Raw genomic sequence first — 25,548 nt, 5'->3', positions numbered from 1 at the left:
CTGCAGGGCTCGAGCTCGAGACAAAAAGTTCTGAGCTGAAATCCTCGAGACTCATTCATCCCTTGAACATCATACAAAATGGCCACCGTCGAGTCTATGCAGAAGGTACCGGCGCCTGTCCCTTGATGTGCGCTCGTTCGTTTTGGCTGACTTGCTTTTCCACAGCTCATCCACGCTCGCCTCCCCGAGAGCGATGCCCAGGTCACCGAGATCATGGAGGCTGAGAAGCAGCGTCAGCAGGAGTCTATCGTCCTCATCGCTTCCGAGAACTTCACCTCCCGCGCCGTTATGGAGGCCATCGGTACGTTTTGAGTGAGATAAACCCGAGGAACTCATGACTGATCCGTCACTCGTTCAGGTTCCCACATGCAGAACAAATACTCTGAGGGTTACCCCGGAGCCCGTTACTACGGTGGTAACAAGTACATCGACCAGATCGAGACTCTCTGCCAGGCCCGTGCCTTGAAGGCCTTCAACCTCGACTCCGAGAAGTGGGGTGTCAACGTCCAGACCCTCTCCGGTTCCCCCGCCAACATGCAGGTCTACCAGGCTTTGATGAAGCCCCACGAGCGTCTCATGGGTCTTGACTTGCCTCACGGTGGTCACTTGTCCCATGGTTACCAGACCGACGCCAAGAAGATCTCCGCCGTGTCCACCTACTTCGAGACCATGCCCTACCGCGTTGACCTCGAGACCGGTTTGATCGACTACGACATGCTCGAGAAGACCGCTGTCCTCTACCGCCCCAAGATCTTGGTCGCCGGTACCTCCGCTTACTGCCGTTTGATCGACTACAAGCGCATGCGCGAGATCGCTGACCTCGTCGGTGCCTATCTCGTCGTCGACATGGCTCACATTTCCGGTTTGATTGCCGCTGGTGTCATCCCCTCCCCCTTCGAGTACGCCGATGTCGTCACCACCACTACCCACAAGTCTCTCCGTGGTCCTCGCGGTGCCATGATCTTCTTCCGCAAGGGTGTTCGCTCCGTTAACAAGGCCGGTAAGGAGGTCTTGTACGATATTGAGGACAAGATCAACTTCTCCGTCTTCCCCGGTCACCAGGGTGGTCCCCACAACCACACCATCACCGGTCTCGCCGTCGCTTTGGGCCAGGCTGCTACCCCCGAGTTCAGGCGCTACCAGGAGTTGGTCGTCTCCAACGCTAAGGTTTTGGAGGAGGAGTTCAAGCAGAGGGGCTACAATCTCGTCTCTGACGGTACTGACTCCCACATGGTCTTGCTCGATGTCAAGGCTTCCAAGAAGGTCGACGGTGCCCGTGTCGAGCGTGTTCTTGAGCTCATCAACATTGCTTGCAACAAGAACACCGTTCCCACTGACAAGTCCGCTCTCTCCCCATCCGGTATCCGTATTGGTACACCTGCTTCCACTACCCGTGGATTCCAGGAGGCCGAGTTCCGCAAGGTTGCTGAGTTCATTGACCGCGCATGTGAGATCGCTGTTGAGGTCCAGGCTGCTACTAACGGTGGTAAGCTCAAGGACTTCAAGGAGTTGTTGGGTGAGGGTGAGAACAACGAGAAGGTTCAGCAGTTGAGGAAGGAGGTTATTGAGTTGATCAAGCCCTTCCCCTTGGCCGCCATTGACTTCTAAGCCTGGAGCTTGAGGACGGACGGATGGCGTTCATGTATATTTTGTACGGTTAAAAGTTACGCTTCTTGATGGAAAGTTCATAATAGATTCTGGTTAATCATTGCACTATCTTTCCTAAACCTGCCTGGTCATGACCGAGAGCATGTCCTGTGCGATCGCAGCCCCCCATTTCACGGTTTCCTTCTCCTTCTCGTCCGTGAGAACCGACACCTTCTTCATGTGCTTCTTCAAGAAGAACTCCAGACCCTGAGCGAACGTCAAGTTCTCCTTGCACTTGACAAAAATATCCATCACTGCTTGTGGTTTCCTCCTCGGCGCACCACGCTGGGTATGCAGGATCAACGTGCAGAAGAATATCTGCAAGAAGATCTTGGTGTTGCTCTGCAATTCAACGAAGTTCAGCGTCTTCAAGATGGAAATACCAATGGCCTTCTCAGCAACGATCTGACCGTACAGCTTAGCAAGGTTGACAACCTTCCTCAAGGGCACGTCCTCCACCTGCTCAAAGTCATCCGCATCCTCCGCACCCATATCCTGCTCTCCCATGCTCCTGAAGAAATCCCACAGGCAGAACTGGAATGTCATCTTGATCCCATGGTGCTGAGCACAGAGGCGTGCTGCGATGAATGTGTAGTACGGGTTGTACGCCTTCTCGTTTCCCGCGCAGTGCAACAGCACACGCGGGATCTCACGCTCTTGTACCTTCTTCAGGGCGAGCTTCATGAGCTTGTCGCAAGCATCCACGTAATCCTCGGCCGACATCAGCGTGATGAAAATAGCACGACGAATGTCAGTGTTCATTCTTTGCTCTCTTGCCAGTTTCAATAACTCTGCAGTGGCTTGCTGACCCTCGTCCACGTCTTTGACAGCGTTCACAGCCACGTTCTTATTCAATTTTCCTCCTGCCGTTCCATCGTCCTTCCATGAAGCACCGACAAGCCACCATTTTCCCTTCGTCTCAACGTCGTGAATATCCTCAAGCGTAACACGCAAAGGATCAACGGACTTGGCAGTCTTGTAGGTAACCAGTCCTCCCAAGAACTTCTTCATACGTGACGTAGCTTCTGCAGTAAGCTGTGATGTCGCATTTGCAGTCTTCAATTTATTGTTTTTCAAGTTCGTGATGGTCTCAATCATGAACTTGGTACGCGTGTTAATCTTGTCCTTGTCCATCTTGTTGATGGAGGACTGCATCATCAAGACAATGTCCTTCAAGGCCGTGGGATCGTCCGATCTCAACTGCTGACCTGAATTCCTGACGATCTTGAGCAACAACTCGGTGTTGAGCTCATTCAAGTCACCGAGGAAAACACGGATGAAGTCGTAAATGAGCGTGCAACCCACCACTTGCAAGTTATACAACTCCGTCAACAAAACGATGAGGTTAGTACAAGCCTTACCACCTTGTCCACCACTCGGGTTACCGTCCGTGCTGACCGTCTGCATGGCCGTGGCATGGTGCTTGTCATACATCTCGACCAAGGTCTGTACGAAGAACGCACCAAACTCAATACCCTGCACGCGGTACAACGCAGCGATGAAACCAGCATGAAGAATGACGAAGGTATCGAGTAGGGTATCACGCGAAGTGATGATGGCCAGTATGAGGTCGGTGATGCTCTGGTTGACGTCGTGACGGGGATGAGCTGTGTATAAAGCCTGGAATTCGTTGATGATGGAACCCATATTGGCTTCGGATAACTTGTTAAAGTGACCGTTGACTACGCGGCGCAGCCGGGTGAGTTCTTCGGTTTTTGCGTCAGATTGTTGTCCCATTAATCTTCGCTGTGAAGGAGGGATGTACTTGGCTGGAGCAGCCGCTGGGGCAAGTGCGGGATTGTCGATGGCTGGCTTTGTTGGATCTGGGCGGGTGCGTTTTGTCTCGACCAATTGTGGCACTTCCTCATCGTCCTCCTCTCCGAAGCCAAGGAAAGATTCAGCGTCACTGTCGTCGCCTTCGTCGTCCTCGCCACCCTCCTCCTCCTCACCTCCGAGATCATCAAATTCTTCCAGCCCATCCAGCTCGTCCTCGTCTCCCGATTCTTCTTCATCGTCATCCTCCTCGTCAAAGTCCTCTTCTTCCTCCTCCTCCTCCTCCTCGGGCGCAGACGCAGGCTCATCCCTCTTCCGCTTCATGCCCCGGTTCGCGGTTGTAATACCCTCCAAAAGCATATCGAAATCCTCCTCGCCGATCCTATCACTGGACTTTTTCCTCAAGAGTTTTTCGAAGTATGCAATCTCCTCATCGTTCTCCTCCAACGCACGTTCAAGTGGAGTCTTCGGCGGCGCGACCTCCCTGGTCTTTTTTGGCTTCTGCTTCTTCGGTGCCGGAGCCTCGACGGGTGCTGTTACCGGCTTCTTCAGGATGGACTTCAACGGCGGCACATTGGTCAACTTTGAGCTCGCGGCGGCGGTGGAGGCCTTCGGTGGCGGTCGCCTCGGACCCTTTGCGTTTAAACGATCCTGCTTTCTCTGTTCCTTCCTTGAAGCATACGCGACGGCAGTCTTCTTCTGCTTCTTGTACGTGGTGGTTTCGCCATCACCCAGGGCAGCCAGCTCCTCACGCAAAGCCTTTGGCAATGCCGTCGTATTCTTCGTCTGATACTTCGACATTTCCTCCGAGGGCGTTCGTTGCCCGTCGAGTTCAAAAGTTCCCAGGATCAAATATTTGGCCAGGTACAGGTACAGGTACAGACAGGTACAATTACAGGTACAATTACAGGTCCACCAGATACATCCAAGCATGGCGCTCCTATCAAACAATGAAGTGAGTCACGCTCGCCTTGAGGGCCGCGGGCGATCCTGCTAACGCTTCTCCGCCAGTTCTTAGCCAGCCTGGGTTCATTGCTTACGGCCAAGAAGGTGCACGGTTCTGTATTCCTGACCCAGAAGAGATGTATGTTCACATCCTCCGCGGCGTTGGTTGGGCTAAGCTCACATGGAACCAGATTCATATGATCCATCGGCTGAGGAAGACTCCCTCGATGACCTGTCAACAGACAAGAACTTCCCTATTCTGATTCGCGCAACAGACGGCAAGTCGTCAAAGGAGGATACCAAGGTCAAGTTCTCAACACTGGTAAACTTGACGGATCTTGACTCATTCTTCACAAGATATGGGGACATCTGTAGGGCTGGGATGACTACCTTGAAGAAGAGAGATAGGAAGAAGACCAAGACCAAGGCGAAGAAGAAGCCAACGAAGGCGGCCGCATAGTGGAACTGTTGCCAAAAAAAATATACCCGAGCATTTTGAGGCTCTACGTGTCCTATTCCTACGGCTTTCTAGCGCTGTTCGTATATCCTGAGCAATGATGGTATGTGTGTGCACGTGTAGACGACCGACTTGCATGGGACCGCAGCAGCTGCAACCCCGGCGCGTCGGCTTGGACCGCAGCAGGACGCGATTCAACCGCGACGACTGAAGAGGACCCCGCGACAAGTCAATTGCTCCTGCCAACAATGTCCGTTCCTTTGACCCAGCAGAAAGTTGCCGCCATGCAAGTGGTCCTGACGGCTTTGTACAACGCGACAGACCCTGAGTATGCTTTCACGATATTCCCTTGATGAATGGATGCTTACAGGGTATACAGAGGCCGTCCAATCTCCGAGATATTTCAGGACATGCCAGATAGGGATGAGGTGCCGGATTACTACGATGTCATTAAGAGGCCCATGGCTCTGAACGTGATTAGGGTACGCTTGACCACCCGGATTTTCGCACTGTATGCTAACATACACGAATGAAGGACAATATTCAAGCCGCTCGCTACACTGATCTCAACGACTTTGTTCGCGATTGTGCCCAAATCTTCCACAATGCCAAGACATACAACCGGTCCGATAGTGTCATTTACGAGGATGCATCTCTGCTGGAGATCTTTTTGGTGCAAAAGTTGACTGAGATGAAGGAGAGGGGGGCATTTCCGGAGGTGCAGGTTCCAGCACTCGGCCCGCTACCACCACCATCGACAGGAGGTGACACCGATGAGGACGCATCGGACGCTGACCCCAGTGACGACGACGATGAAGACCTTGATCTGGATGATGAAGGTGCACCTAGGAAGAAGAGGAAGACGTCTGCGAAGATCGGTCGTCCCCGCAAGGTTGTCACGGACGAGGAGGGTAACCCGATCGAGAGGCCCGACATGGCTGATCTGAAGAGGAAAAGGGGTAGGCCGCCGAAGGTGGATACACCTAATGATGCACGGATCAAGAACATCCTGAAAGGTCTGCGCAGGGAGAAGATCATGGGTAGACAGATCTTCGCTCCGTTCGAGAAGCTGCCGGATCCCAAGATGTTTCCCGACTATTACGAGGCAATTAAGAACCCCATCGCAACAGAGGGCATCAAGAGAAAGGCGAAGGCAAAGGCGTACAAGGACTTGTCGTCGTTCTTGGAGGACATGGATTTGATGTTCAACAACGCGAAGCGGTACAATATGCCTGGTAGTGAGCTGTTCAACGATGCTTGCTATCTTCAGGAAGTCGCGCATCGTCTGGCGCAACAAGAGATATCAAGGGATGATACTGAGCTCGTTCTCGAGAACGCAATGGCTGCGACCCCCGCAAGAAGTTCCAAACTTCAGCGTATCCCACTGGACAAGATTTACTACAAGGATGACGTTTTTCAAGTCGGTGATTGGGTTCACTTGAAGAATCCCAACGATGCCGAGAAGCCCATTCCTGCACAAATCTTCAGGACCTGGCAATCGCCCGACGGATCGCAGTGGATCAACGTTTGTTGGTACTATCGTCCCGAGCAAACCATCCACCGCGCAGACCGCACTTTCTACGAAAATGAAGTCTTCAAAACCGGACAGTACCGCGATCATGACATCAACGACGTGATCGAGCGTATCTTCATCATGTTCGTCACGAAGTACGTTCGTGGACGTCCAAGGGACATCGGTGATGTCAAAATCTACGTCTGCGAATCCCGTTACAACGAGGAGAACCAGGAGGCGAACAAGATCAAGAGTTGGAAGTCTTGTGTACCAGACGAAGTCCGTGGCAAGGAATACGACATGTACCACTTCGACAGGGTACGTGTGCTGACGAAGGTGCCGAGTCCTTTGCTGCATTGGCTGCCACCGGATGCGAAAGAGGGTGATCCGCCCACGGAGTTAATTCGTGGATCGGAAGACGGGCCGCCGATCCGAGGAAGCATCATCCCATGCCCTCCACCGGACCCGTCGCAGTTGGTCAAGCAAACTGAACCGACGCCGCCTCCCCCTGATACCTCGGCACCTCCGCCGGTGACATCTAGTCATATTACAACGCTGCCTCCAAAGGTAACGACATTCCAGCCGCCGGAGCCCCAGTTCACTATGCCACAACTGCCTCCACGCCTTCCCCCACCACCTCCGCCTGTGTACGCGCAACCACCGGTGCCTCCTGTGGCCTTTACCATGCCCCCACCACCGGTCATGCCAGATGGTGTAGCAAGGGTGAATGCATTGCCCGATGCGACGGTGGAGACTGTGCAGCGGGACCCATTGGGTCGTGTACTTTGGTTCCCTGTGCCTCCGAATGATAATGTCAAGCCGGTGTTGGAGACCGGCGTTAAGGGACATAGTTTGGCGTATCTGGCTAAGAGGAGGGATATTATGAAGGCTAAGAAAGAAAAGCTCGCCAAGGCACGTCAAGGTGCCGCACTGACTAAGACTGCAAAGTCGGACGTGGATCAGGACCAGAGCATCAGCAAAGAATATCAAGAGGCAGCAAGGGAGCTTCTGGCGCAAGGGTTGGTTCAGGTCACGAAGCACATTACAGCTTGAAATTAATGACACATGTTGTACCGTCCTTAGTTGTTGAACTAGCAATAAAGGGTCATTATGCTCTATATCTTGAACCCAATCATGCATTCTTCCAACTTAGATCTTAAACAACTCCTTCAAAATCTTCGCAGTATCAGCAGGGCTCTCCACAGTGTGGCCGATAGTTCTGTCATCCTCGTAAATCTCGTAGTCGTTTCCTCCCTTGTAGGTCTTGTCTCCGAAGAAGTGGATCTCCTTGAAGCCCGCGTCCTGCACGTGCTGCAAGCAGTAAGTCTTATCCCAGCCAGCGGGGAAGACATCGAAAGAAATCTGACCTCCGATGGAGTAGGTGAGGCCGTAATCGGCGAAGCGCTCCTTTAGCTTCTCAACGAACTTGGCACGGACCTGAGTCTCCTTGTCGAACTTCTCGAAGTCGTTACGCTCCTGAGTGGAGGCGTTACGGCCAATGGGGGAGACGTTGATCATTCCGTTACGGAACTCGACGAAGGTACCGCGCTTGATGGGAATGTCCATGTCGGCGACGTAGTGGAGGATGAAGTTGACGAGGTCTTTGTACTTGCCCTCACCAAGCCAGTTGATGAAGGACTGGGAAGCGAGCTGCTTGCTCATATGGTATGCGGTAAGACCATTCTCGGCGAAGGCGTAGTCAAACATGTCAACGACTGCAGCTCTTGTCAGTAATCATCTCAGAATGTGCTCGTAAGTGAATGAATGACATACCGTTCACGTCTGCCGCTCCCAATTGCTCCTGCTGCTTCGGGAGATCACTTCCTCCGACGAAACCAATGACGACCTTCTTACGGAGGTCCTGGAGAAGCTGAAGCGTCTCTGGGGTAGCGTCTTGACGCGCCGGGGTCAAGGTGCCGTCGACATCGAAAAGAACGAGGATGTCCTTGTTGGGACGCTCCTCAATGGGGACGACGGAAGAAAGAGCCATCTATAGATCGCGTTAGGACTTCGTTATAGGAAGCTCGTCCACTGTTATCTACCTACCTTTGAAGGTGCGATATTTACGAAATGTCGACGTGTTCCCAGGCCCAGTTCAGGGGCCAAAGCTGCATACATACACCGGGAATACACCTGCCAAGAACACGGAAACCTGAACTGGAAGCCGCATATAGTCCTGTCATATGGCAGCCAATGTGAATGTAAGAGGCCAAACGACGCGATTCTACTCCATCTCAATGTACTTGGATGACTGCCGTACACCGCCGACATGCGGATTCTGCAGGGCTGCAGAGGCAATGCTGAACGCGTTCCTTGCGAGCGTCGGCATCCAAATACGCAGCTGCAACTGACCGATTCCAGTACTCCACAATGTCTGCCGTTCAGGTGTGTGGACCGTATATATGCTGTCATTGATATGTGCTGATCTGTTTCCGCCAGCTCGTTAACCCCAAGGCCGAGTCCATCCGCCGTGACCAGGCTCTCCAGGTCAACATCACCGCGGCCATGGGCTTGCAGGATGTCCTGAAGAGCAACCTTGGTCCTAAGGGAACAATCAAGATGTAAGGCGCGTTCGGTGTTTTCAAGAGCTTTAACTAATATGTGACGCAGGTTGGTTTCTGGTGCTGGTGACATTAAGCTTACGAAGGATGGAAAGGTGCTCTTGACAGAGATGCAGATTCAGAACCCTACTGCCGCCATGATTGCACGAGCAGCAACTGCGCAAGACGAGATTACCGGTGACGGAACGACCTCCGTGTGTTTGTTGGTCGGAGAATTGATGAAGCAGGCTCAGAGATACGTCGGAGAGGGTCTTCACCCAAGGCTCATCACCGAGGGCTTCGAGTTGGCGAAGAAGGAGGCATTGAAGTTTTTGGATGGATTCAAGATGCAGCAGACCGTTGACCGTGAATTGCTCATGGCTGTTGCGCGTACGTCGCTTTCCACTAAACTTCACGCCGCTGTCGCTACTACCCTCACCCCTACCATCGTTGATGCCGTCCTTGCCATCAAGCGCGACGATGAGCCCATTGACCTCCACATGGTTGAGATCATGCACATGCAGCACAGAACAGCTACCGAGACTCAGCTCGTCCGTGGTCTTCTCCTCGACCACGGTGCTCGCCACCCCGACATGCCCAGAAGAGTCGAGAACGCCTTCATCCTTACCCTTAACGTCTCCCTCGAGTATGAAAAGTCCGAAGTCAACTCCGGTTTCTTCTACAGCAGTGCCGATCAGCGTGAGAAGCTCGTTGAGAGTGAGAGGCGTTTCGTCGACGACAAGCTTCGCAAGATCGTGGAGTTGAAGAAGGAGGTCTGCGGTAACGACCCCAAGAAGGGCTTCGTTATTATCAATCAGAAGGGTATCGACCCCTTGTCCTTGGATGTTTTGGTAAAGAACGGTATCTTCGCTCTCCGACGAGCAAAGAGAAGAAACATGGAGAGGTTGCAGCTTGTATGTGGCGGTATCGCGCAGAACTCTGTTGACGACCTTACCCCTGATGTGCTCGGATACGCCGGTCTCGTTTACGAGCACACTCTTGGCGAGGAGAAGTACACTTTCGTGGAGGAGGTCAAGGATCCTAAGTCCGTCACTGTCTTGATCAAGGGTCCTAACGCATACACCATCGCTCAAGTTAAGGATGCTGTTCGTGATGGTCTTCGTGCCGTTAAGAACGCCATTGAGGATGCTGCTGTTATTCCTGGTGCTGGTGCCTTCCAGGTTGCATGCGCAACCTACCTTTCCAATGAATACAAGAGGACAGTGAAGGGTAAGGCCAAGTTCGGCGTTCAGGCATTCGCGGATGCTCTCTTGGTCATCCCTAAGACTTTGGCAGCAAACGCTGGTTTCGACATCCAGGACGCCGTGGTGGCGCTCCAGGATGAGGCTCAGGATGGACATATTGTCGGTTTGGATTTGAGAACAGGAGAGCCTATGGACCCCGTGGTTGAGGGTGTCTGGGACAGTTTGAGGTCGACGAAATACATGATGATTTCGAGTGCGGATTTGGCGTCTTCATTACTGCTCACGGATGAGTTGCTACGTGCGGGTATCTCAAATGCTAAGCGCGGACCGGGAGGACCTTAAATGGGTGGTACAGGATGTGAGAATGCGATGTCGTAGGATATAGATTTTGGCTACAAAAGGGAATGTAAATTAAAGGGTTGTTCGCAACATGCTCATCACCGCGGAGACTGGGCGCTTCAGATATATCGAATATGGAATTACTTTGGATTCTATCATACAACGATACACTCATTATGGTGTGCACGTTCCTTTTGGTATATCTCCCTCCGTTTAGTCCACAACGTGAACCTCACCCTTCCTAAACTTGCCAAGCTCACTCGCGTCCATCGGCTGGTCGAAGTAAAGGTTCGACCTGTAAGATCTCAGATATGTCAAACTCGTGTGCTCGAACTCCGCCGGCGTAATGCCCAAATCCGCGAACGTCTTCGCTCCCTGAGTAGGGGTGTCGTTGATGAACTCCCTCGCGACCTGGTCAGGTGAGTAGATTGGCCACCAGGCAAGCTCCAACACCTTGCAAATCTGCTTCATGATGGGCGAGGGGATGTTGTAGTTCCTGTGCTTCTTCAAGGTAACCCGGCGGACCATCTCGGCAACCTCAGCCACGGAAAGCTCCTCCTTGCCGTAAAGCTCGAACGTCTGAGCGGCGGTCCAGTCATTGTGCATCATGTACTCCAAAGCCTCAGCGACGTCGGCAACGTGAGTTGGGCGGACGATCGCCTTCTGCGAATTGGAGCTGAAGTGCGTGGTCTTGGAAGCGAGGACGTTAAGGAAGCGGTCTTCAGCACCGTACATTGTTGAGGGACGAACAATAGTGGCTTCAGGGAAGACACCCCTGACGATATTCTCAGCTTGCGCCTAACCGAAGGTTAGTAAGATAGTTTGACTAAAACGCAGTCTTGCAAACCTTAGTTCTGTAGAACTCGGAGGGGGAGTGCTCGTCAGCGTTCAAAGCGGAGACGTGAACCAAGCGGTCGACGTCGTACTTGGCGCAGGACTCAGCAATTCTGGCAGCTCCGTCGATGTGGACATCGTGGAACTTAAAGTTCTTGGTTTCCCAGTCGCGGCCAATCAAATTGTATACGATGTCGGAATGACGGACAGCGGACTCAATGGATTCCGTGTTGCGCAAGTCGAATTCCTGCATATTGATCGTAAATAAAGAGAGCCTGCTTGTTCCAAATGATACAACATACGTGCATGACAACCTGACCCAAGTCTCCGGAGACCTTCAAGTGACGCTTGGCATCCTCATCACGCCATGGGATAACGACGGTGGTACCCTGCTTGGCGAGCTTGGAAACAATGTAACGGCCGAGGAATCCAGTAGCGCCGAAGACGGTAGCGGTGTGACCGGAAAGGGAGGAACGACCACCACCACCCTGGCGGATGATCGGCTTGCCCGTTCGCGAAATCATGATATCGTGAACATTGCGCTTAGCGGAGGCCACCGGGGTCTTGACCGCTGATCTTGAGCCGAGACGCAATGGAGCGGCGAGCATTGCTGGTTGTATGTTGAGCTTTGGAGGTTACCTCTGTATCGATTCGCTGAGGTCCCGCCATGTGGAGAGCTGCAGGTGGTGCTGACAGTCACGGGTGGGGTGCTTTTGAAGTCACTGGAGTTCTGGAGGGGTTTAGAGTTCTTTCATTCTTGTCGCAAAGATTTTATATGGTTTTTTTTGCATCCTTGTCGAATATTTGAAGTGACGTACACGCGTACCTCCGACGCTGCCTGTCTACGTAACGCAATACACTGCTCGAGCTCCTCGAGAAATATACCAATTGAACCCTTCAACCACAATGGATATCGATTTTGACGCTTCTGCATTCCTTGAGCAACAGCGTGATGCCGCTCCCGCAGAATTGCAGCCTGTTTTCTTCCAGCTTGAGGACCTTTACGACAGAAAGTTGTGGCATCAGGTGCGCCGCCTTCCATTCCTTCGCTTAGCATGTCTGCTAATTCTGATGTAGCTTACCGATGCCCTCATCATCCTGTTCAATAACCCCCAAAGCGCTCCTTTGAGGATGCCTCTGTTCAGGGAGTTTGTTGGTTCATTCCAGGGCAAGATCAACCAGCTCAAGCTGGTATCACTCGGATTGTCCGCAGCGAGTCAATGTCAAGGTACGTGTACTTTGGTAATATATGCTTGGGCACATCTAACATAATTCGCAGAATATAGCGAGGCGCTTCAATTCCTCTCCGACATCACGGAGAAGGTCGACACACCGTCAACCCAAGATGCCTTCGTATATGCCACAGTGGAGACCGCACGTATGAAGCTCCTTCTCGGACAATTGGATGAGTCAAGAGAGTCCATGGACAAGGCCGGAAAGATCCTCGACAGCTTTGATTCCGTGGAGAACATGATCCACGCGGCATACTACCGTGTGAATGCGGACTACTACAAGGCCAAGGCAGAATACGCCGCCTACTACAAGAATGCTCTGCTGTTTCTTGCGTGCGTCAATGTTGAGAAGGATCTTACTATTGCTGAAGCCCAAGAACGCGCATACGACCTCTCTATCTCTGCACTTCTCGGCGAGACAATCTACAACTTTGGAGAGCTTCTCCTCCACCACGTCCTTAACTCTCTTAACGGAACGGAGCACGAGTGGCTGAAGGAGGTCTTGTTTGCGTTGAATAGTGGAGATATTGCGAGATTCGAGGGTCTTCAGGGACATCTTGCGAAGCAACCACTATTGCAGGCATCACTACCCTTCCTCAGACAGAAGATCTGTCTGACGGCGCTCATCGAGGCTGTCTTCAAGCGTCCTCCTCATGACCGTGCTTTGGCGTTCTCTACCATTGCCGCGGAGACACGGCTGGTGCATGATGAGGTTGAGCACCTCGTCATGAAAGCCCTCAGCTTGAACCTTCTAAAGGGTAACATTGACCAGGTCGATCAGGTGGTGCGTGTTACTTGGGTGCAGCCTCGGGTGTTGGATATGAACCAGGTAGAGGGTATGAGGCAAAGGTTGGTGGACTGGGCAAGCCAGGTGAAGACTCTGGAGGGATTCGTTCACAAGACCGGAGAGGATTTGGAGGTTTGGGTTCAGTAAGATGTACGCGATGGAAAGTATGTAGGTTGAGGCTTTATTGCATGAGAAAGTTGCGTTGATCGCATCACAGTTATACCTATACCAAAGAGAACCTTGACATATAACTCAACTGTCTGAATCATCCATATTTCTAGTGTTTCGTTGATGCACGCCAGCATGCAAGCAAAGAATCATTCCGGGATACTGTCCTTCATGGAACCGTAGTCAGCATTCGCAACACCCGCCAAGATCTTCTCACCGAGTTGGGACAACTCCGGCTTGCCATCACCGACAGGCATCTTGAACAGCTTGACCTCGTGCTCAGTCCCTTCCTCTAGTCTTTTCTTTGCCTTTGCTCTCTGCCGTTCTTCAATATCTACTTTAAGCTTCGTCGCCTTTGAGAATTGTGATGACTTGATGCTCTTGGTGACGCCTTCCCACACGCGGTGACTCTCATTGGGATGAAGCTCGTGGCTCTCGGGCACCTTCTTAGGGAAGACGTCGAACAACTCTAAGTCCACCAGCAAACGCCGCACTCCATCCTTGGGCGTGTAGAAAACCTCTCCCTTCCATGATCCCTCAATTGTTCCAATGAGTGCTGATGATGGTACGTCCTTGAAATCAGTGATGTTGTCGTTGGCTGGATCGTAGGTGAAGATTGCGCCTTTGACGAGGGCTTTCTGCTTCCCTAGCCAAGACTCTTCGAGATATTGGACGATCGCCTTTGTTTTGGTCTTCGGACAGGTGGCGACAGATGCATCATGAATGTTAATCGTTGGACTTCCCTGTACGGTTCTGTGAGCAAATGGTCAAGCATGAAATGCGAAACACCTTTAACTTACCATCAAAAACCCGGAAACACTTGCACTTGTATGCGTGACAAGATATTCCTCATCACCTCTCTGCTTCAACGTAATCCAGACACCGCGGTTCTGCTCTCCTGGGAAGACCTTGATACTTGTTCCAGTGAACTTTGCCGAAACCTGATCCAGGCCCCTCATAACGATTCCCTTCTCCGCACAAGATGCATAGTACGCTGATACTGGCGGGTGGTGCGAAACTTGCTCAGTAACGTACGCGACACGGCAGACCTTGCGCTCAGAGTGAGGAACGTAATCAACCTTGGGCACCGTCAGGGTAGGGCCCGAGGTAGGCTGAGGAGTATTCCGTCTCGACAGGAATCCCGCACGTTTCCATGATCCACCACCGGATGTAATCGTACTTGCAGATTTTGCCGATTTGATAGATGAAGCCGAAGATTGAGGAGGGTCGTCGGGAATATGGGGATCAGTGTTCGCAGGGAGCATCGTTCCATCTGGGTTGAACGCTGGCTCCCGTACATCCCAATGGGCTCTGAAAAACTCGCCGAGAATGCAGTTGTATGGTTTGCAAGGTTTCCCTTTCTGTATGAGCTTGTCAGCGAAGATAGTCGTACATCCATCTTTAACTGCCTCGTACCACAACTTTGAGATCCTTCGTAAACCACCATCTGAGTACAGCCAGCATCCTATCCACGGGCTCTTCCGGATCGGTGATGCATATAAGTGCATCAGGTCTATCGACGTAGTGCCAATAATCCAAATTCGGGATCGGCTCGAGGAACTGTGCTGGAAGAGAGAAGCGGACGGAGGCAAGGTCCTTGATACCGATGACTATAGCTCTGTTAGTTCAGCTCGAAAAACTAAAGCATATACTCATACATCGTCTCAAGATACTGAGAAGTCCCTTGAACTTGCCCTCTTTAGTCTCCGCCTCATCCTCGTTTTCGCCGTCCTGGAGGGCCATCTCCTTGGCAGCTGCTGACAACTCGTCCACAGCAGATCCTTCTCCAGCTATAGCCAAAGCAAGATGTTCTTGCACTTCCTCGCTTGGGGTGTTCATGCCGGAGGGAAGCGGACTTGTGTCGTTGTTGGAGCTCGTACGAAGTGTGTTGACACGAGGCGTGAGATTACCGGACATCTTGCTCAGAGTCCGGTCTTTCAAGACGTCTGAACTAAAGCTATATCTGATGGAGGAGAGCGACGGCAGGATCGTCCCTGATGACAGCGGGAGCTTGTTGAGGTAATTTTATGGGGGAGCTCGAGTGTACTGCAGCTGGGTCGAGGTGGACGGTAGAGGTACGAGGGCTTATCACGCTACCTGCTACTAACGGAGAGCGCGTCACTGGGGTGAAGCGACCGCCGCTAAGTAGGAGCTTAAATATTTTGAAGTCTGACAGTTTGTTAGATGAATATGGAAGTCTTTTCTGCCTTTTCCTGAGAAATACTAATGCGGCTGTGCGCTTGTTGGGCGGGCTCCCGGCCGAGCTGTACCCGATGACCCCACAGTGCCCATTCCCAAGAATGCCGCGGCTCAAATTCACTTCCACGATACTCAGCCGCTCCCCTTTCATCCCATGTTGACCGACCGCACCTCCTTTCAGATGCTCCTATCGTACATAAACCCGGACTGTTTCACCGCAGGACAAAGGGAAGGTCGCTGTGCTTCCTCAAACCCAAACACTCTCACGAGCCTGGCTTCTCTTGGGCAGGCTTCAAGTTCACCTTATCCTCCTCACTCAAAGAAAAAGATTCCCCCTTCTTTTGCTGTTCCCACCGCTGACTGCCAGAGAAACACTATATCACGAGTCAGCATCGGTTCATCCCATATATGTTGCAGACACTTACATGTCTAGTTTCTCTCCATCTCTTCCCAAATTGTAGTCAGCAAACATGACGCAAAATACAGCCAAAACTTGAAAGTCACAAAAGCTTCTAATATGACTTGATTGACCACTGTGTTTCTTACCTCCAGTGATACTGTGCGTTGCGAGCTGTAGACGTCTCATGCTCAGATTCTGAGGACAGACCTTCAGGACCCTTCTCATGTACCTCTCTTGTGCGGGCCTCCGTGTCCCTGGTGCTGACATTGTGACTGTTGATTCCTGTTATCTGATCTGAGTATTGTCTTCGACGTACAGGAGCCGTACTGTATGTGACCAAATCGGGAAGCAAGCCACAATTAGCACAGTCTACGTTACAAGTTGTGGCACAGAAGCCATATACTTCTGGTCGGGGAATCCGGGAGGACTTTCTTGCGGCACGGTAAGCTCACGACTAGAGAAACGAGAAGAAAAAGTACAATTCAACAACAGCAATTACTGCTCAAACAAAGAAGTCGTCAAACCTAAAGATCACAATAACGGATATCCTAAGTTTTAACGAGAGTGCCTCGATCCCAAAAAACGCCACAAATACCCAAATGAATGTGCCGTATGTGAAAACCCTCAAAAGCGAACACCATTCCAAGAACCCATTGCGCCTTAAGAATCAGGCGGAGAAGTCAATCCACCTGCGCTAATCGTCTCCGCTGTCCCAGACCCAGTACCATCAATCTCCTGAAGTTGCCTCAAAAAATGGGAACAATCAAATCCGCGATCCTTCAACACTCGAACCAATCTTACAATCTCATCAATCACCTTCTCATTCGGCACTTGCTCCATGCCACCACTGCCGACGTCCAGCTGCTGAATCTGCTGAGCGAACCTCGCTGCCGTAGGCGAGAAAGGTGCGGGAGACGGCCCAGCACTAGGCCCAAGGGGAACCTCCGCACGAGAGGAAGGCACGACGATCGCCTGAACGATGCCAAACTGACTAGCAACGGGATCATTCCACATGGTTGCCTCTGCAATAGATGCTTGTCTCTTCAGCGGCGACTCGGATTTTACCATAATCTCAGGCACCGAGCCGCGAGATCCAAGAGAATGGTGGCTCAACGCCGGACTCGCAACAGAGGTGCCGGATGTGGTGATGGAAGCAAAACTTAAGTTGCGCGGCGCATCTCGCGGCCTCATGGGTTCGCCAACATGGTCCACATCCATCTCACCAGCGTGCTTGTCAACGTGTACGGGGAACATGTCCGGGTCATCCTCCGGGTCGCCACGAAGGTACAAGAGACTAATCGGCTTCTGGCTCGAAAACATTGCCTCCAGCTCCATGGCCTTGTCAAGCCTCTTCGCCACAGCCTCTTCGCTGTCTCCCTCCATTTTAACCTCATCCTCGAACATGGAAGCTTGAGTACACCTGCTCCAGTCACGCTTGTGACCAGACTTTCTGCCAGCCTTGTGCGCAGTATCATCCTCCCCGGTCGCGACGGAGAAAGAATGGGACCTCCCGTGTCCCTTCTTCTTTCCCTTCTCGACGGCAGCACTGACAGGCCTGACCTTCTCCCTCAACTTGGCGATTACCTTCTCAATATGCCGCGTATCATTCACCAACTTACGCTCCGCACCCTTGTCGCGGAACAACTTGACCTTGCAGAACACCACCTCACAGGTGGGCATACCAGGCGGGATCGGCAGGGCATGATCAGCGAGAACCTCAGTCTTGACACAGAAGCGAACGGTGCACCCCTTGACACCTTTCGAATGGGAGAAGTCGGTCGACAGGAAGTTAAACTTCACATCAACATCAATCTGCTGCTCCGGCCTCGAAGTACTCCATCGAAAGGCGAAGCCATCGAAATTCACCGAGTCCTCCTCCAATTCAAAGCCGATCGTCCTCCCACCCTTACCATGCTTTGGCAAAAGACCTTCACAAATGACCGCCTTCATTTTCTCGGCTTCCTTGTCGTTGTCACCACCTCGGCCGTCCCGCCACACTCGCCAAGCGTAGGCAGCACGCTTGCGCTGCGCAGGTTCATCGAAAGAGATTCTCGCATAGCTTCGGTAGGTCAAGATCCGGCCTGACACTGGCGTAGTGTCACGAATGGAGAACGTGTAGATGTGACCCTTGTTCAGGTACGTGACTGGGATCTCGTCGGGGTGCTTTGTCATACTCGTCGAAGCCCTCAATATCGTCTCGAACCTGAACGATTCTCTCCTCCCCATATAAATGCCACCATCACCAAATGCCTCCGTCGGGAACACTCCAGGCAGAGACCTGAGCGGTGATACTTCCTCAACTGGAGCAGGGATGTGCTGAAACGCACTGGGCGACATGCATCCACTCCCGCCGGAATGATCCGCCTCTGGTGAACTCATGGCCGTTTCTTCCGGACTTCGCTTCAATAACATCTGTGGATGTGTGAAAATGCTCTCCTGCTGCGGTCGGTCCATGGAAGGGTACTGGTGCTGGAATTGGGACTGCGGAGAGGGCTGGTTGTGGTGGTAGCCAGCGGTAGGCAAGACACTCTGCGGCGAGCGAATAGCAAACATGGGACCAGGATCTGCCCTGTGTTGAGCAGAGTAGTGCTGTTGTGTCTGCTGAGGCATGTAGCTTCCATAATGAGATCCAGTCGAATATGGGTTCACGTGTGAACCACTCCCAGGCGTCAGAAACGACATCGACGACAAACTCGAGAAGTTCTGAGGCTGGTGTTCAAACAACGTCGATTCCAGTCCGAAACTATGTTGATCTGTTGACTGATGGAGTGTAGCACGCGGGGTTGTGTCCATATCGTGTCCCTCAAGAGACCTACTCGTACGCGTCATGAGTCAGGACGGATCGACGGCACGTGAGAAAATGGTGTAACATACCTGGTTTGATTCAGGACGGAGTTCTGCAGAGCATATACTGGCTGGAAAGGTTCTCCAAGATTTCCTTGAGCGTTTCCAGTACCGTTGTGCATGTTGTCGAGGCGTAGACCGGGGAATGTCCTCCTAAAATCCTCCATAAGTTCCGGTGCAAGACCGGACCGGGTGCTACAAGCAGTCAGCATCGATGACAGATATAATAGACGGGATGTATGCTTACCGCCGGTGAAGCCCGCGGCTTTCGGGTACTGCGAGATACTGGTTGTCTGGATCCAGAACTGCAAACAATGGTAGACGAGAGTCGGTGACCGGGTATTGCGAGTGCTTTTTCGAGTGGATACAAGATGCAATTGCTCTCTCGAAGCAAGAAAACTCGTGGTGCTGGGAGATGTATGCTGCCTCGACACTTCAAGGGAGGCCGGAGTGGTGTGGGCTTTATTTGAAACGTACGGCCGGCATGACTGTGAGGCCTAAGGGAGCGCAGCTGGGGTCCGGTCACCTGCTGGGCCACCACTAGACTGTACGACACATGTGCGTCTGCCACCTTTGCCACAGCGCCACACACGCCTAGTGGCTCACTTCATTTCCGCGCATATTGGCCAGCTGAGGACAAGAGAAGACACCCGTGTAGGACGGAGCGGCCGAGAGCGAACGCCATTGGTTCACTTGAAAGCTCTTGGAAAGGATAAAAGTCTGGGCATTGGATACACGACGACATGACCTTGAAGTCTCGGGACATTTCATCCACCCGTGCTGCAGCGGCTCCCTTCCCACAGCTGGTAGTGGATCGGTTCCGATCGAGCGGTTGTGGCAAGTAGCTATTGAGGACCTAGGCCTTGCAAAAGAACCCTCCGCGTACAAATTATGTTGCTGCGCAAAACCGGTACCGCGATGATCTATCTCACGAGTACCACTCCCTTCCACTCCCCAAAATTATCCCGCTATGCTGCGATTTTCGATGCGATGGACACGTGTCAGTAGGTAGCTCACTGCTTGTTACTATTCTTGTGACATCTGCTCACATACGGCGAGCAAGCGCATCCGCGGAAATTTGGGCGTACCAATGCTTATATTACTGCGTAAATCTCCGCGACCCGGGGCCATCTTTGTTTGCTCTCCTGTCGTCCGTCATGGAGCAATCGCTATTCCTGTCCTTCTAGATCCTTCGAACTGAACGCTCAATTGCACTTTCACATGTAATTGAGGCCGAGTCAGCTGGCTGAAAGAACCCAGAAGTCCTCATTCTTGGCCACATCCAATTTCCAGTTAAATTACCCAGGTGTTGATCGTTCCCGACTAGGTGCGATTGGCGTGTGCGCTTGTGGCTGATGATAATAAGGTTCGCCTCAGTGGCTAGAAACTCCGCGCTTCCGTCAGTGTGGCCATTGAGGCTCAGGTGGCGAGTGATTAAGGCCTCTGGGTAAAGGCAACGGGCCGAGGTAATCGGAAATGAGAGGAGGGAGGGGCACCTGGGATGACGAGATTATCAACCAAGTGGAGTATCGCTTGTCTTGGCAAGGTGATCGTGTGATCCTAGAGGGTTTGTTGCAGGTTAATCCGCGTGTAAAACTTTGTGATTGCCAGAAACTCTAATCGGTTCATCTGTTCAGCCGGTGACCCTGCAAACCCATCCCGTCCGAGCCGTCCTTTCCGGCTGGGCATCCAGTCGGCTCGTAACGGTGTCATTAAAACCATTCCGCGATTACTTTCGGTCTTAAGGAAACCTTCCGCGGTATTCGTTCGCAGCAGCGTCAGCGGACCCGTTGTCCCACCTAGCCACACTACGTAGGTTTTGATCAGCCGTCGACGCCGCAATTACGGCATAACCGACACATCTTGCACCATTTATCCACTCTGATATCGCGATGTATAGTTTTGGCAACACAGCAATAAAGCATCTCTAACAAGCACGCATCAAACTGCTGTATACCGGTAGTCCGTCTCGAACCCCAACGACGCATTCACTCTGTACAAATAAGAACAGAGTCGCGAGTTGCAGGCAAGACTCCAGCTGCAGATGTGCGTACATGGCATCTCCAAGCGCGCGGGCGGCATGCAATCGCTGCCGGAACTGTGCTTAAAGTTTGATGATCTTGCGGGCGGAGGCAGGCAGGACGCAGGCGTCGTCCGTGCAGACTCCTGCGGAGACGTCGTGGGCGGCGGGGGGTGCGTAGCCTGCCATGGGTGAGAAATGTTCGGGGTTCTGGAGGAGGGTACCAGTGGGGCCGCAGAAGAAGAGGAAGGCCGCGAGGGCGAGGAAGGCGAGGAAGGCGAGGAAGGCGAAGATAAATGCACGTCGACGAGCGAAACGAGATCTTGGATTTGCTCGAGAAGAGTTGTAGAATGGTAGACGGTCCTTCGATGTGATTGAATGCATGTTGGTTCGACTCCACCAGTCTCGCGCACAAAGAACGGGGCTCGCCCAACGTTAACGCAGGCCTAGGCACTATCGATAACTGAAATTTCCTGTTTGTCAAGGGTCCTCGTACCGAACATCCCAGAGTACCTTGGTAGACGAACTTCTAAATATGGCAGTTATGGACCCTCAGGCTCAGATCGATGTACTTACGGAATGGATGAGGCAGCACAAGATCTATGTTCACCCCAATTTGGTTGTGAAGCCGCATGATCAGTACCCTGGGTTCGGGGTTTACGCTTCGGAGAACGAGGAGCGTCAAATTGACGAGCATACTACGATCCTGAAAGTGCCCAAGTCGGCAATTCTGTGCCCGGTTACTTCTGGGATTGCTAATCTTCTTGAGGAGGCGGAGATCGATGGCATGCTTGGTGTTGCTGTGGTGTACTTGTACGAGAAGAGCTTGGGTGAGAAGAGTCCGTGGTGGGGATACCTTCAGATTTTGCCGGAAAGCGAGGACTCGCCGAAGCTGTGGCCCGGGGATCAGAAGGAGTGGTTGAAGGGTACTGAGGTCGAGGAGGTCGGTGGTCTTGACGACTCTGACGTGAAGGAGCACTACAACGACGTCCTCCTCCCGTTTTTCAAGGAGAACCAGGAGGTCTTCCCTACGGCTTCTCTTAAAACCGACTTCTCCTACGATGCCTTTGCAAAAGCCATGAGCGTCGTTGCTTCCCGCGCTTTCGAGATCGATCAGTACCGTCAGCTCGCCCTTGTCCCTTTCGCCGACATCTTCAACCACGGTGCTGAGGAGCACGTTCACTTCGAGACCAACGATGATGTCTGCATGGTCTGTGGTGAGTTCGGTTACTGTGAGCACATGGCTGCCGAAGATGAGGAGGAGGAGGAAGGCGCAGAAGAGGAGTCAAGAAAACGCCGCGTGTCCGATGCCTCATCCTGCCCCTCCCTCTCCGGAGCCCCTGAAGAGCCTCTCCGCCAAGAACCTGACGACGCCGACAACGAGGATTTGTACAAGGATGATTTCGATGCCAACGACGATACCTGCGACATGACAATCGTCCGCAAGACCTCACCCGGAGAGGAGATCTTCAACACCTACGGTCCCCTCGGAAACGACGTCCTCCTCGCACGATACGGATTTGCAATCAAGGATAACGAGGCAGACAGTGTCAGTATTGCAAGAGAGATGCTCGCTACTGAGGGCTCGAGAAAGAAGTGGTGGTTGGCGAATGCGCATGCTGTGTGTAAGACTTTGGGGCTGTTGGAGGACGATGAGGAGGGCCATGGTGGTTGTGGAAGTGACTGTGAGTGTGGTGATGAGCATGATGATTGTGGGTCTGATTGTGATGACGAGCATGATCATGACCACGAGCGCGAGCGCGAGCACGGACATGACCATGGTTCTCACGACCATGACGACGAGGAGGATGAGGAGTCTGCCGATGAGGAGATTGGTGGCAAAGAGGATGGTGAGGGCTGGGAAGACGAAGACGACGAGGAGCACGACGATGAAGAGGAAGAAGAGGACGAGGAGGAAATCGACCCCGAAGAATTCGCTCAGGACTGCCTCACCATCGACTATCCATCAGCACCATCCTCGCCCCTCCTTGTCCTCCTCCTCATCTACTCCATTCCCGCATCCTTCTTCGAGCTCGGCCTGTCCGATCCACAAGGCGCTCTCGTCCAGCTCGGTGAGCTTCTCGAGATCATCTCTGAGATCGGTGCCGGTGAACTCGCTGTCCTCGAGGTTGCCTCTGAGAAGCCCAAGTTGAAGATCATTACCGAGGCGTTTGAGAATTTGGAGACAGCTGTGAGGAAGAGATATGAGAGGTATGCTGATGCGAAGATCACCAGTGCTGAGTACGAGGTTATTATCAATGAGCTTCCTAAGGAGGAGACGAGGAAGAGGAATGCGCTGACTGTTGTTGCAAATGAGAAGAAGATTTTGGAAGGTACTTTGGAAAGTGTGGACAGGCTGTTGGCGTTGTTGCGTAAAGCCACCGAGAAGAAAACTCAGAAGAAGCCTGCGGGTAAGAACCTTAAGAAGGGAAGGAAGTAAATGTGTCTTCACCATACTTAAGTTCTAGCATAGACCTCGCAGCTGAATTAACAGCAAACACGAAATTTCATAAGAATAACCAAAAAGTTCCCCCATATCCGGGTAAATAGAAAACGTCTGACACCATTATAAATACTTCAACAGGTGTATTTATATAGACGAGCCACCTGCAGAGCGGGCGTGTCTTTCTTCATGTCATTCTGCGCCTCCAACCACACCCTCGCCTGATCAAAGATGGAGCTCGAGTAATACGTCTGCTCAAGACCTACGCGGGGTATCATGTTAGCCTAAGGGTATATCTTCCAGTTCGTGGTCGTAGATGGCGGTACCAGCTGCATCAGGTAATGGATCTGAACCACGGTCTGTGATGTGCATGTCTTCCAGTAATGAGGAAAGAATGCCTTGTCCCTGTGCACGAGGTTAGCCATGTCGTCGAAGTTCAAGTGGATGCGTACCTCGTAAGTATTCTCACTGTATCCCTGGACTTTTGTAACGACTCCGTCTGGGATATACGAGAACCGTCCAGCGGCTTCTCCATCCATCTTCGCCCATCCCCATTGCAGAATCTGAAACGTTAGTAATTCATGTGAAGGTGGGGGCTTGACGACTAACCTGCATCATATAGGCCACGATATGATACCCGGTCCGGGCATATTTTGCCCCAAGAAATCCTTGCAGCCATTGGCGTTTGGATTCATCTCGCAACTCGAGGCCGGCGACGCAGGAGGCGGGTAACATGGCAGAGTCGATCTCATCGTCACAGAAGGCGTATGCTCGCAGAACTTCCTCAGCATAAGCGATGATCTTGGGTGTTTGGAGGAAGACATCTTGTTCTACAAGACGGTGGATACCAATGTAAGTCGCGAAGCAGTTCCCTAGGACGACGGCGATGTTCTGTTCTGGGTATGATCTTGGGGTGAGACCGCCATGGCCTGGTAAGCCAATGTCCGGATATCCATCAAACCACGAAGGCAAACTCAAGCGGAATTCGTCGAGCTCTGCTTCGAGAGCTGCGGCTTTTTCTTTGATCAGTGCTTCCAGCTGCAGTCGTCGACGAGGATCCGTGTCACCCGCCCTCTTCTTTCGGCGCTTAACCGCCCAGTCTTTCGAAGCGGTGAACTTTCCAACAATCGTGTCTAGTCGGACGAAGGCAAGCTCAGCGACATATACGATTGGTTGATCTTCTGGATATGGCTGGAAGGCTAACGGGTGCAGGGTCTTGACCAAGTGCTCATCAAGCCAAGCAGGGTTTCCAGTAACTAAACTGCACTGAACATCCATATGGACATACCATACGAACAAACTTCGGGTAGCGGCAGTGAACGTTCCTTGCGCGTGTCTGGCATGGATGGCATGAATGATCTTCAAAAGTTGCATCGCCATCTTGACATGTTCACCAACCCAGAGATCATAATACGCCAACAACGTCGCACAAGCAATCGCAGCATCGGAATACGTGGTCTCAGGCTCGTCCGACGCTTCAGCTTGGAGCCCAGTTGCTCGATCATAGTGGTATGATGTGGCCTTGGCAGCTGCCGCCTTGTCCGGGTTGATCGATAAGGTATAGAACATATCCGCCGTGGCTAACATCGCTTCCAGAAGCGCTTCACAGTCTTTCGCGCCGGTTTGGAGAGCCATACTCGGAGCGTACTGCAGCCAAAGATCGAAGTATAACGGTCCACTGTGCTGCATTCGTGGCCCGGCAAACTCCATGTACTTGTCCAGCAACTCTTGGTAGTTCGATCGATTCATCCTTTCATTCCTGGGTGGTTTAGGTCGATGGGTCGAAAGAGCCGTGTTTGCCATGTGAGGTATTGAGTTCATTACATAATCCGGAAGCCATTGATCAGGCGGTAGCTCAAACGGGAACCCTGTCATGTTACTTTCCAGGACGTGTATGATATGTTCATCTTCATCCGACTTCGCCGTCTTTCGCGATCCGCAGTATGTATTGACATCATTTCCGTGGTGACCGTTCGATAGCCGACGCTTTCGAGATCGATGACTTAAAGCCACAGCCTTATTCTCGGCCCGTTTGGCAAGCAATTCAGCGATTAATCCTTCAATATTATCTGTGAAATATCGGTCAATCGCGACTGAACATCGAAGAAGATCAATGGATCAAACACATACCCAGTTTGGCCTCGGCAGTCTGGATTCGCATCCGACCCAGCTCCTTGAAGTTACCGGAGCGGTCGGCGGCAC

The 25,548-nt window shown here is 52.3% G+C and overlaps 13 protein-coding genes across 13 annotated transcripts; 6 read left to right on the top strand and 7 right to left on the bottom strand.

The window, feature by feature from the left end:
* Positions 1–78: 78 nt before the first annotated feature.
* SAICODRAFT_63416 (uncharacterized protein) lies at positions 79–1,642 on the top strand (the record flags this gene model as incomplete). Its single annotated transcript, XM_019169986.1, has 3 exons — positions 79–105; positions 166–301; positions 359–1,642. The coding sequence occupies 3 exons, from the start codon at positions 79–81 to the stop codon at positions 1,606–1,608; spliced, it is 1,413 nt and encodes a 470-aa protein (XP_019027500.1). The 3' UTR covers positions 1,609–1,642.
* On the bottom strand, positions 1,616–4,220 carry SAICODRAFT_87149 (ARM repeat-containing protein). The gene is made up of 2 exons (XM_019171475.1): positions 3,582–4,220; positions 1,616–3,470 (listed from the first exon to the last, which is right to left on the bottom strand). The coding sequence occupies exons 1-2, from the start codon at positions 3,778–3,780 to the stop codon at positions 1,723–1,725; spliced, it is 1,947 nt and encodes a 648-aa protein (XP_019027499.1). The 5' UTR covers positions 3,781–4,220; the 3' UTR covers positions 1,616–1,722.
* Positions 4,221–4,351: 131 nt separating this feature from the next.
* SAICODRAFT_32790 (signal recognition particle, SRP9/SRP14 subunit) lies at positions 4,352–4,825 on the top strand (the record flags this gene model as incomplete). Its single annotated transcript, XM_019168231.1, has 3 exons — positions 4,352–4,375; positions 4,432–4,504; positions 4,557–4,825. The coding sequence occupies 3 exons, from the start codon at positions 4,352–4,354 to the stop codon at positions 4,823–4,825; spliced, it is 366 nt and encodes a 121-aa protein (XP_019027498.1).
* Positions 4,826–5,070: 245 nt separating this feature from the next.
* On the top strand, positions 5,071–7,388 carry SAICODRAFT_4565 (Bromodomain-containing protein; the record flags this gene model as incomplete). Its single annotated transcript, XM_019168819.1, has 3 exons — positions 5,071–5,150; positions 5,202–5,304; positions 5,358–7,388. The coding sequence occupies 3 exons, from the start codon at positions 5,071–5,073 to the stop codon at positions 7,386–7,388; spliced, it is 2,214 nt and encodes a 737-aa protein (XP_019027497.1).
* A 49-nt stretch (positions 7,389–7,437) lies between these two features.
* SAICODRAFT_87141 (phosphomannomutase) lies at positions 7,438–8,327 on the bottom strand (the record flags this gene model as incomplete). Its single annotated transcript, XM_019171474.1, has 2 exons — positions 7,438–8,050; positions 8,109–8,327. Coding segments are annotated over 2 exons (785 nt in total), but the record flags the coding sequence as incomplete, so codon positions are not given.
* A 378-nt stretch (positions 8,328–8,705) lies between these two features.
* SAICODRAFT_4563 (T-complex protein 1 zeta subunit) lies at positions 8,706–10,422 on the top strand (the record flags this gene model as incomplete). Its single annotated transcript, XM_019168818.1, has 3 exons — positions 8,706–8,720; positions 8,775–8,896; positions 8,946–10,422. The coding sequence occupies 3 exons, from the start codon at positions 8,706–8,708 to the stop codon at positions 10,420–10,422; spliced, it is 1,614 nt and encodes a 537-aa protein (XP_019027495.1).
* Positions 10,423–10,588: 166 nt separating this feature from the next.
* On the bottom strand, positions 10,589–11,879 carry SAICODRAFT_87135 (NAD(P)-binding protein). Its single transcript, XM_019171473.1, has 3 exons — positions 11,556–11,879; positions 11,267–11,500; positions 10,589–11,217 (listed from the first exon to the last, which is right to left on the bottom strand). Exons 1-3 carry the CDS (start codon positions 11,859–11,861, stop codon positions 10,633–10,635), a joined length of 1,125 nt encoding a protein of 374 aa, XP_019027494.1. The 5' UTR covers positions 11,862–11,879; the 3' UTR covers positions 10,589–10,632.
* A 280-nt stretch (positions 11,880–12,159) lies between these two features.
* On the top strand, positions 12,160–13,419 carry SAICODRAFT_51747 (PCI-domain-containing protein; the record flags this gene model as incomplete). Its single annotated transcript, XM_019169088.1, has 3 exons — positions 12,160–12,279; positions 12,331–12,481; positions 12,533–13,419. The coding sequence occupies 3 exons, from the start codon at positions 12,160–12,162 to the stop codon at positions 13,417–13,419; spliced, it is 1,158 nt and encodes a 385-aa protein (XP_019027493.1).
* A 170-nt stretch (positions 13,420–13,589) lies between these two features.
* SAICODRAFT_50760 (uncharacterized protein) lies at positions 13,590–15,279 on the bottom strand (the record flags this gene model as incomplete). Its single annotated transcript, XM_019169012.1, has 4 exons — positions 13,590–14,183; positions 14,241–14,801; positions 14,857–15,050; positions 15,099–15,279. The coding sequence occupies 4 exons, from the start codon at positions 15,277–15,279 to the stop codon at positions 13,590–13,592; spliced, it is 1,530 nt and encodes a 509-aa protein (XP_019027492.1).
* A 651-nt stretch (positions 15,280–15,930) lies between these two features.
* On the bottom strand, positions 15,931–16,356 carry SAICODRAFT_28569 (uncharacterized protein). Its single transcript, XM_019167172.1, has 2 exons — positions 16,065–16,356; positions 15,931–16,013 (listed from the first exon to the last, which is right to left on the bottom strand). Exons 1-2 carry the CDS (start codon positions 16,304–16,306, stop codon positions 15,956–15,958), a joined length of 300 nt encoding a protein of 99 aa, XP_019027491.1. The 5' UTR covers positions 16,307–16,356; the 3' UTR covers positions 15,931–15,955.
* Positions 16,357–16,614: 258 nt separating this feature from the next.
* On the bottom strand, positions 16,615–19,350 carry SAICODRAFT_16384 (uncharacterized protein). The gene is made up of 3 exons (XM_019165649.1): positions 19,131–19,350; positions 18,914–19,078; positions 16,615–18,851 (listed from the first exon to the last, which is right to left on the bottom strand). Exons 2-3 carry the CDS (start codon positions 19,048–19,050, stop codon positions 16,700–16,702), a joined length of 2,289 nt encoding a protein of 762 aa, XP_019027490.1. The 5' UTR covers positions 19,051–19,078; positions 19,131–19,350; the 3' UTR covers positions 16,615–16,699.
* A 2,337-nt stretch (positions 19,351–21,687) lies between these two features.
* SAICODRAFT_28568 (SET domain-containing protein) lies at positions 21,688–23,559 on the top strand (the record flags this gene model as incomplete). Its single annotated transcript, XM_019167171.1, has 1 exon — positions 21,688–23,559. The coding sequence occupies one exon, from the start codon at positions 21,691–21,693 to the stop codon at positions 23,341–23,343; it is 1,653 nt and encodes a 550-aa protein (XP_019027489.1). The 3' UTR covers positions 23,344–23,559.
* On the bottom strand, positions 23,481–25,095 carry SAICODRAFT_4556 (uncharacterized protein; the record flags this gene model as incomplete). The annotated part of the gene is made up of 4 exons (XM_019168815.1): positions 23,481–23,608; positions 23,673–23,751; positions 23,799–23,909; positions 23,956–25,095. The coding sequence occupies 4 exons, from the start codon at positions 25,093–25,095 to the stop codon at positions 23,481–23,483; spliced, it is 1,458 nt and encodes a 485-aa protein (XP_019027488.1).
* Between the last annotated feature and the right edge of the window lie 453 nt (positions 25,096–25,548).

The sequence above is a fragment of the Saitoella complicata genome (assembly GCF_001661265.1).
Source record: "Saitoella complicata NRRL Y-17804 unplaced genomic scaffold SAICOscaffold_1, whole genome shotgun sequence".
Classification (NCBI taxonomy): Eukaryota; Fungi; Ascomycota; class Saitoellomycetes; order Saitoellales; family Saitoellaceae; genus Saitoella; species Saitoella complicata.
Note: the sequence above shows the minus strand (reverse complement) of the source record. Positions and strands in the feature narration are given on the sequence as shown.

Bases quoted from the DNA above. Each gene is read 5' to 3' on its own strand.
- SAICODRAFT_87135 (XM_019171473.1), bottom strand. From the start codon at position 11,861: ATGCTCGCCGCTCCATTGCGTCTCGGCTCAAGATCAGCGGTCAAGACC. The intron at 11,501-11,555 runs GTATGTTGTATC...ATCAATATGCAG, and splicing joins TGGGTCAGGTTGTCATGCAC to GAATTCGACTTGCGCAACAC. The intron at 11,218-11,266 runs GTTTGCAAGACT...ACCTTCGGTTAG, and splicing joins CCGAGTTCTACAGAACTAAG to GCGCAAGCTGAGAATATCGT.
- SAICODRAFT_28569 (XM_019167172.1), bottom strand. From the start codon at position 16,306: ATGTCAGCACCAGGGACACGGAGGCCCGCACAAGAGAGGTACATGAGA. The intron at 16,014-16,064 runs GTAAGTGTCTGC...CTCGTGATATAG, and splicing joins GATGGAGAGAAACTAGACAT to TGTTTCTCTGGCAGTCAGCG.
- SAICODRAFT_16384 (XM_019165649.1), bottom strand. From the start codon at position 19,050: ATGGAGGATTTTAGGAGGACATTCCCCGGTCTACGCCTCGACAACATG. The intron at 18,852-18,913 runs GTATGTTACACC...GCGTACGAGTAG, and splicing joins TCCGTCCTGAATCAAACCAG to GTCTCTTGAGGGACACGATA.
- SAICODRAFT_87149 (XM_019171475.1), bottom strand. From the start codon at position 3,780: ATGCTTTTGGAGGGTATTACAACCGCGAACCGGGGCATGAAGCGGAAG. The intron at 3,471-3,581 runs GTGGCGAGGACG...GCACCCGCCCAG, and splicing joins CGGAGGTGAGGAGGAGGAGG to ATCCAACAAAGCCAGCCATC.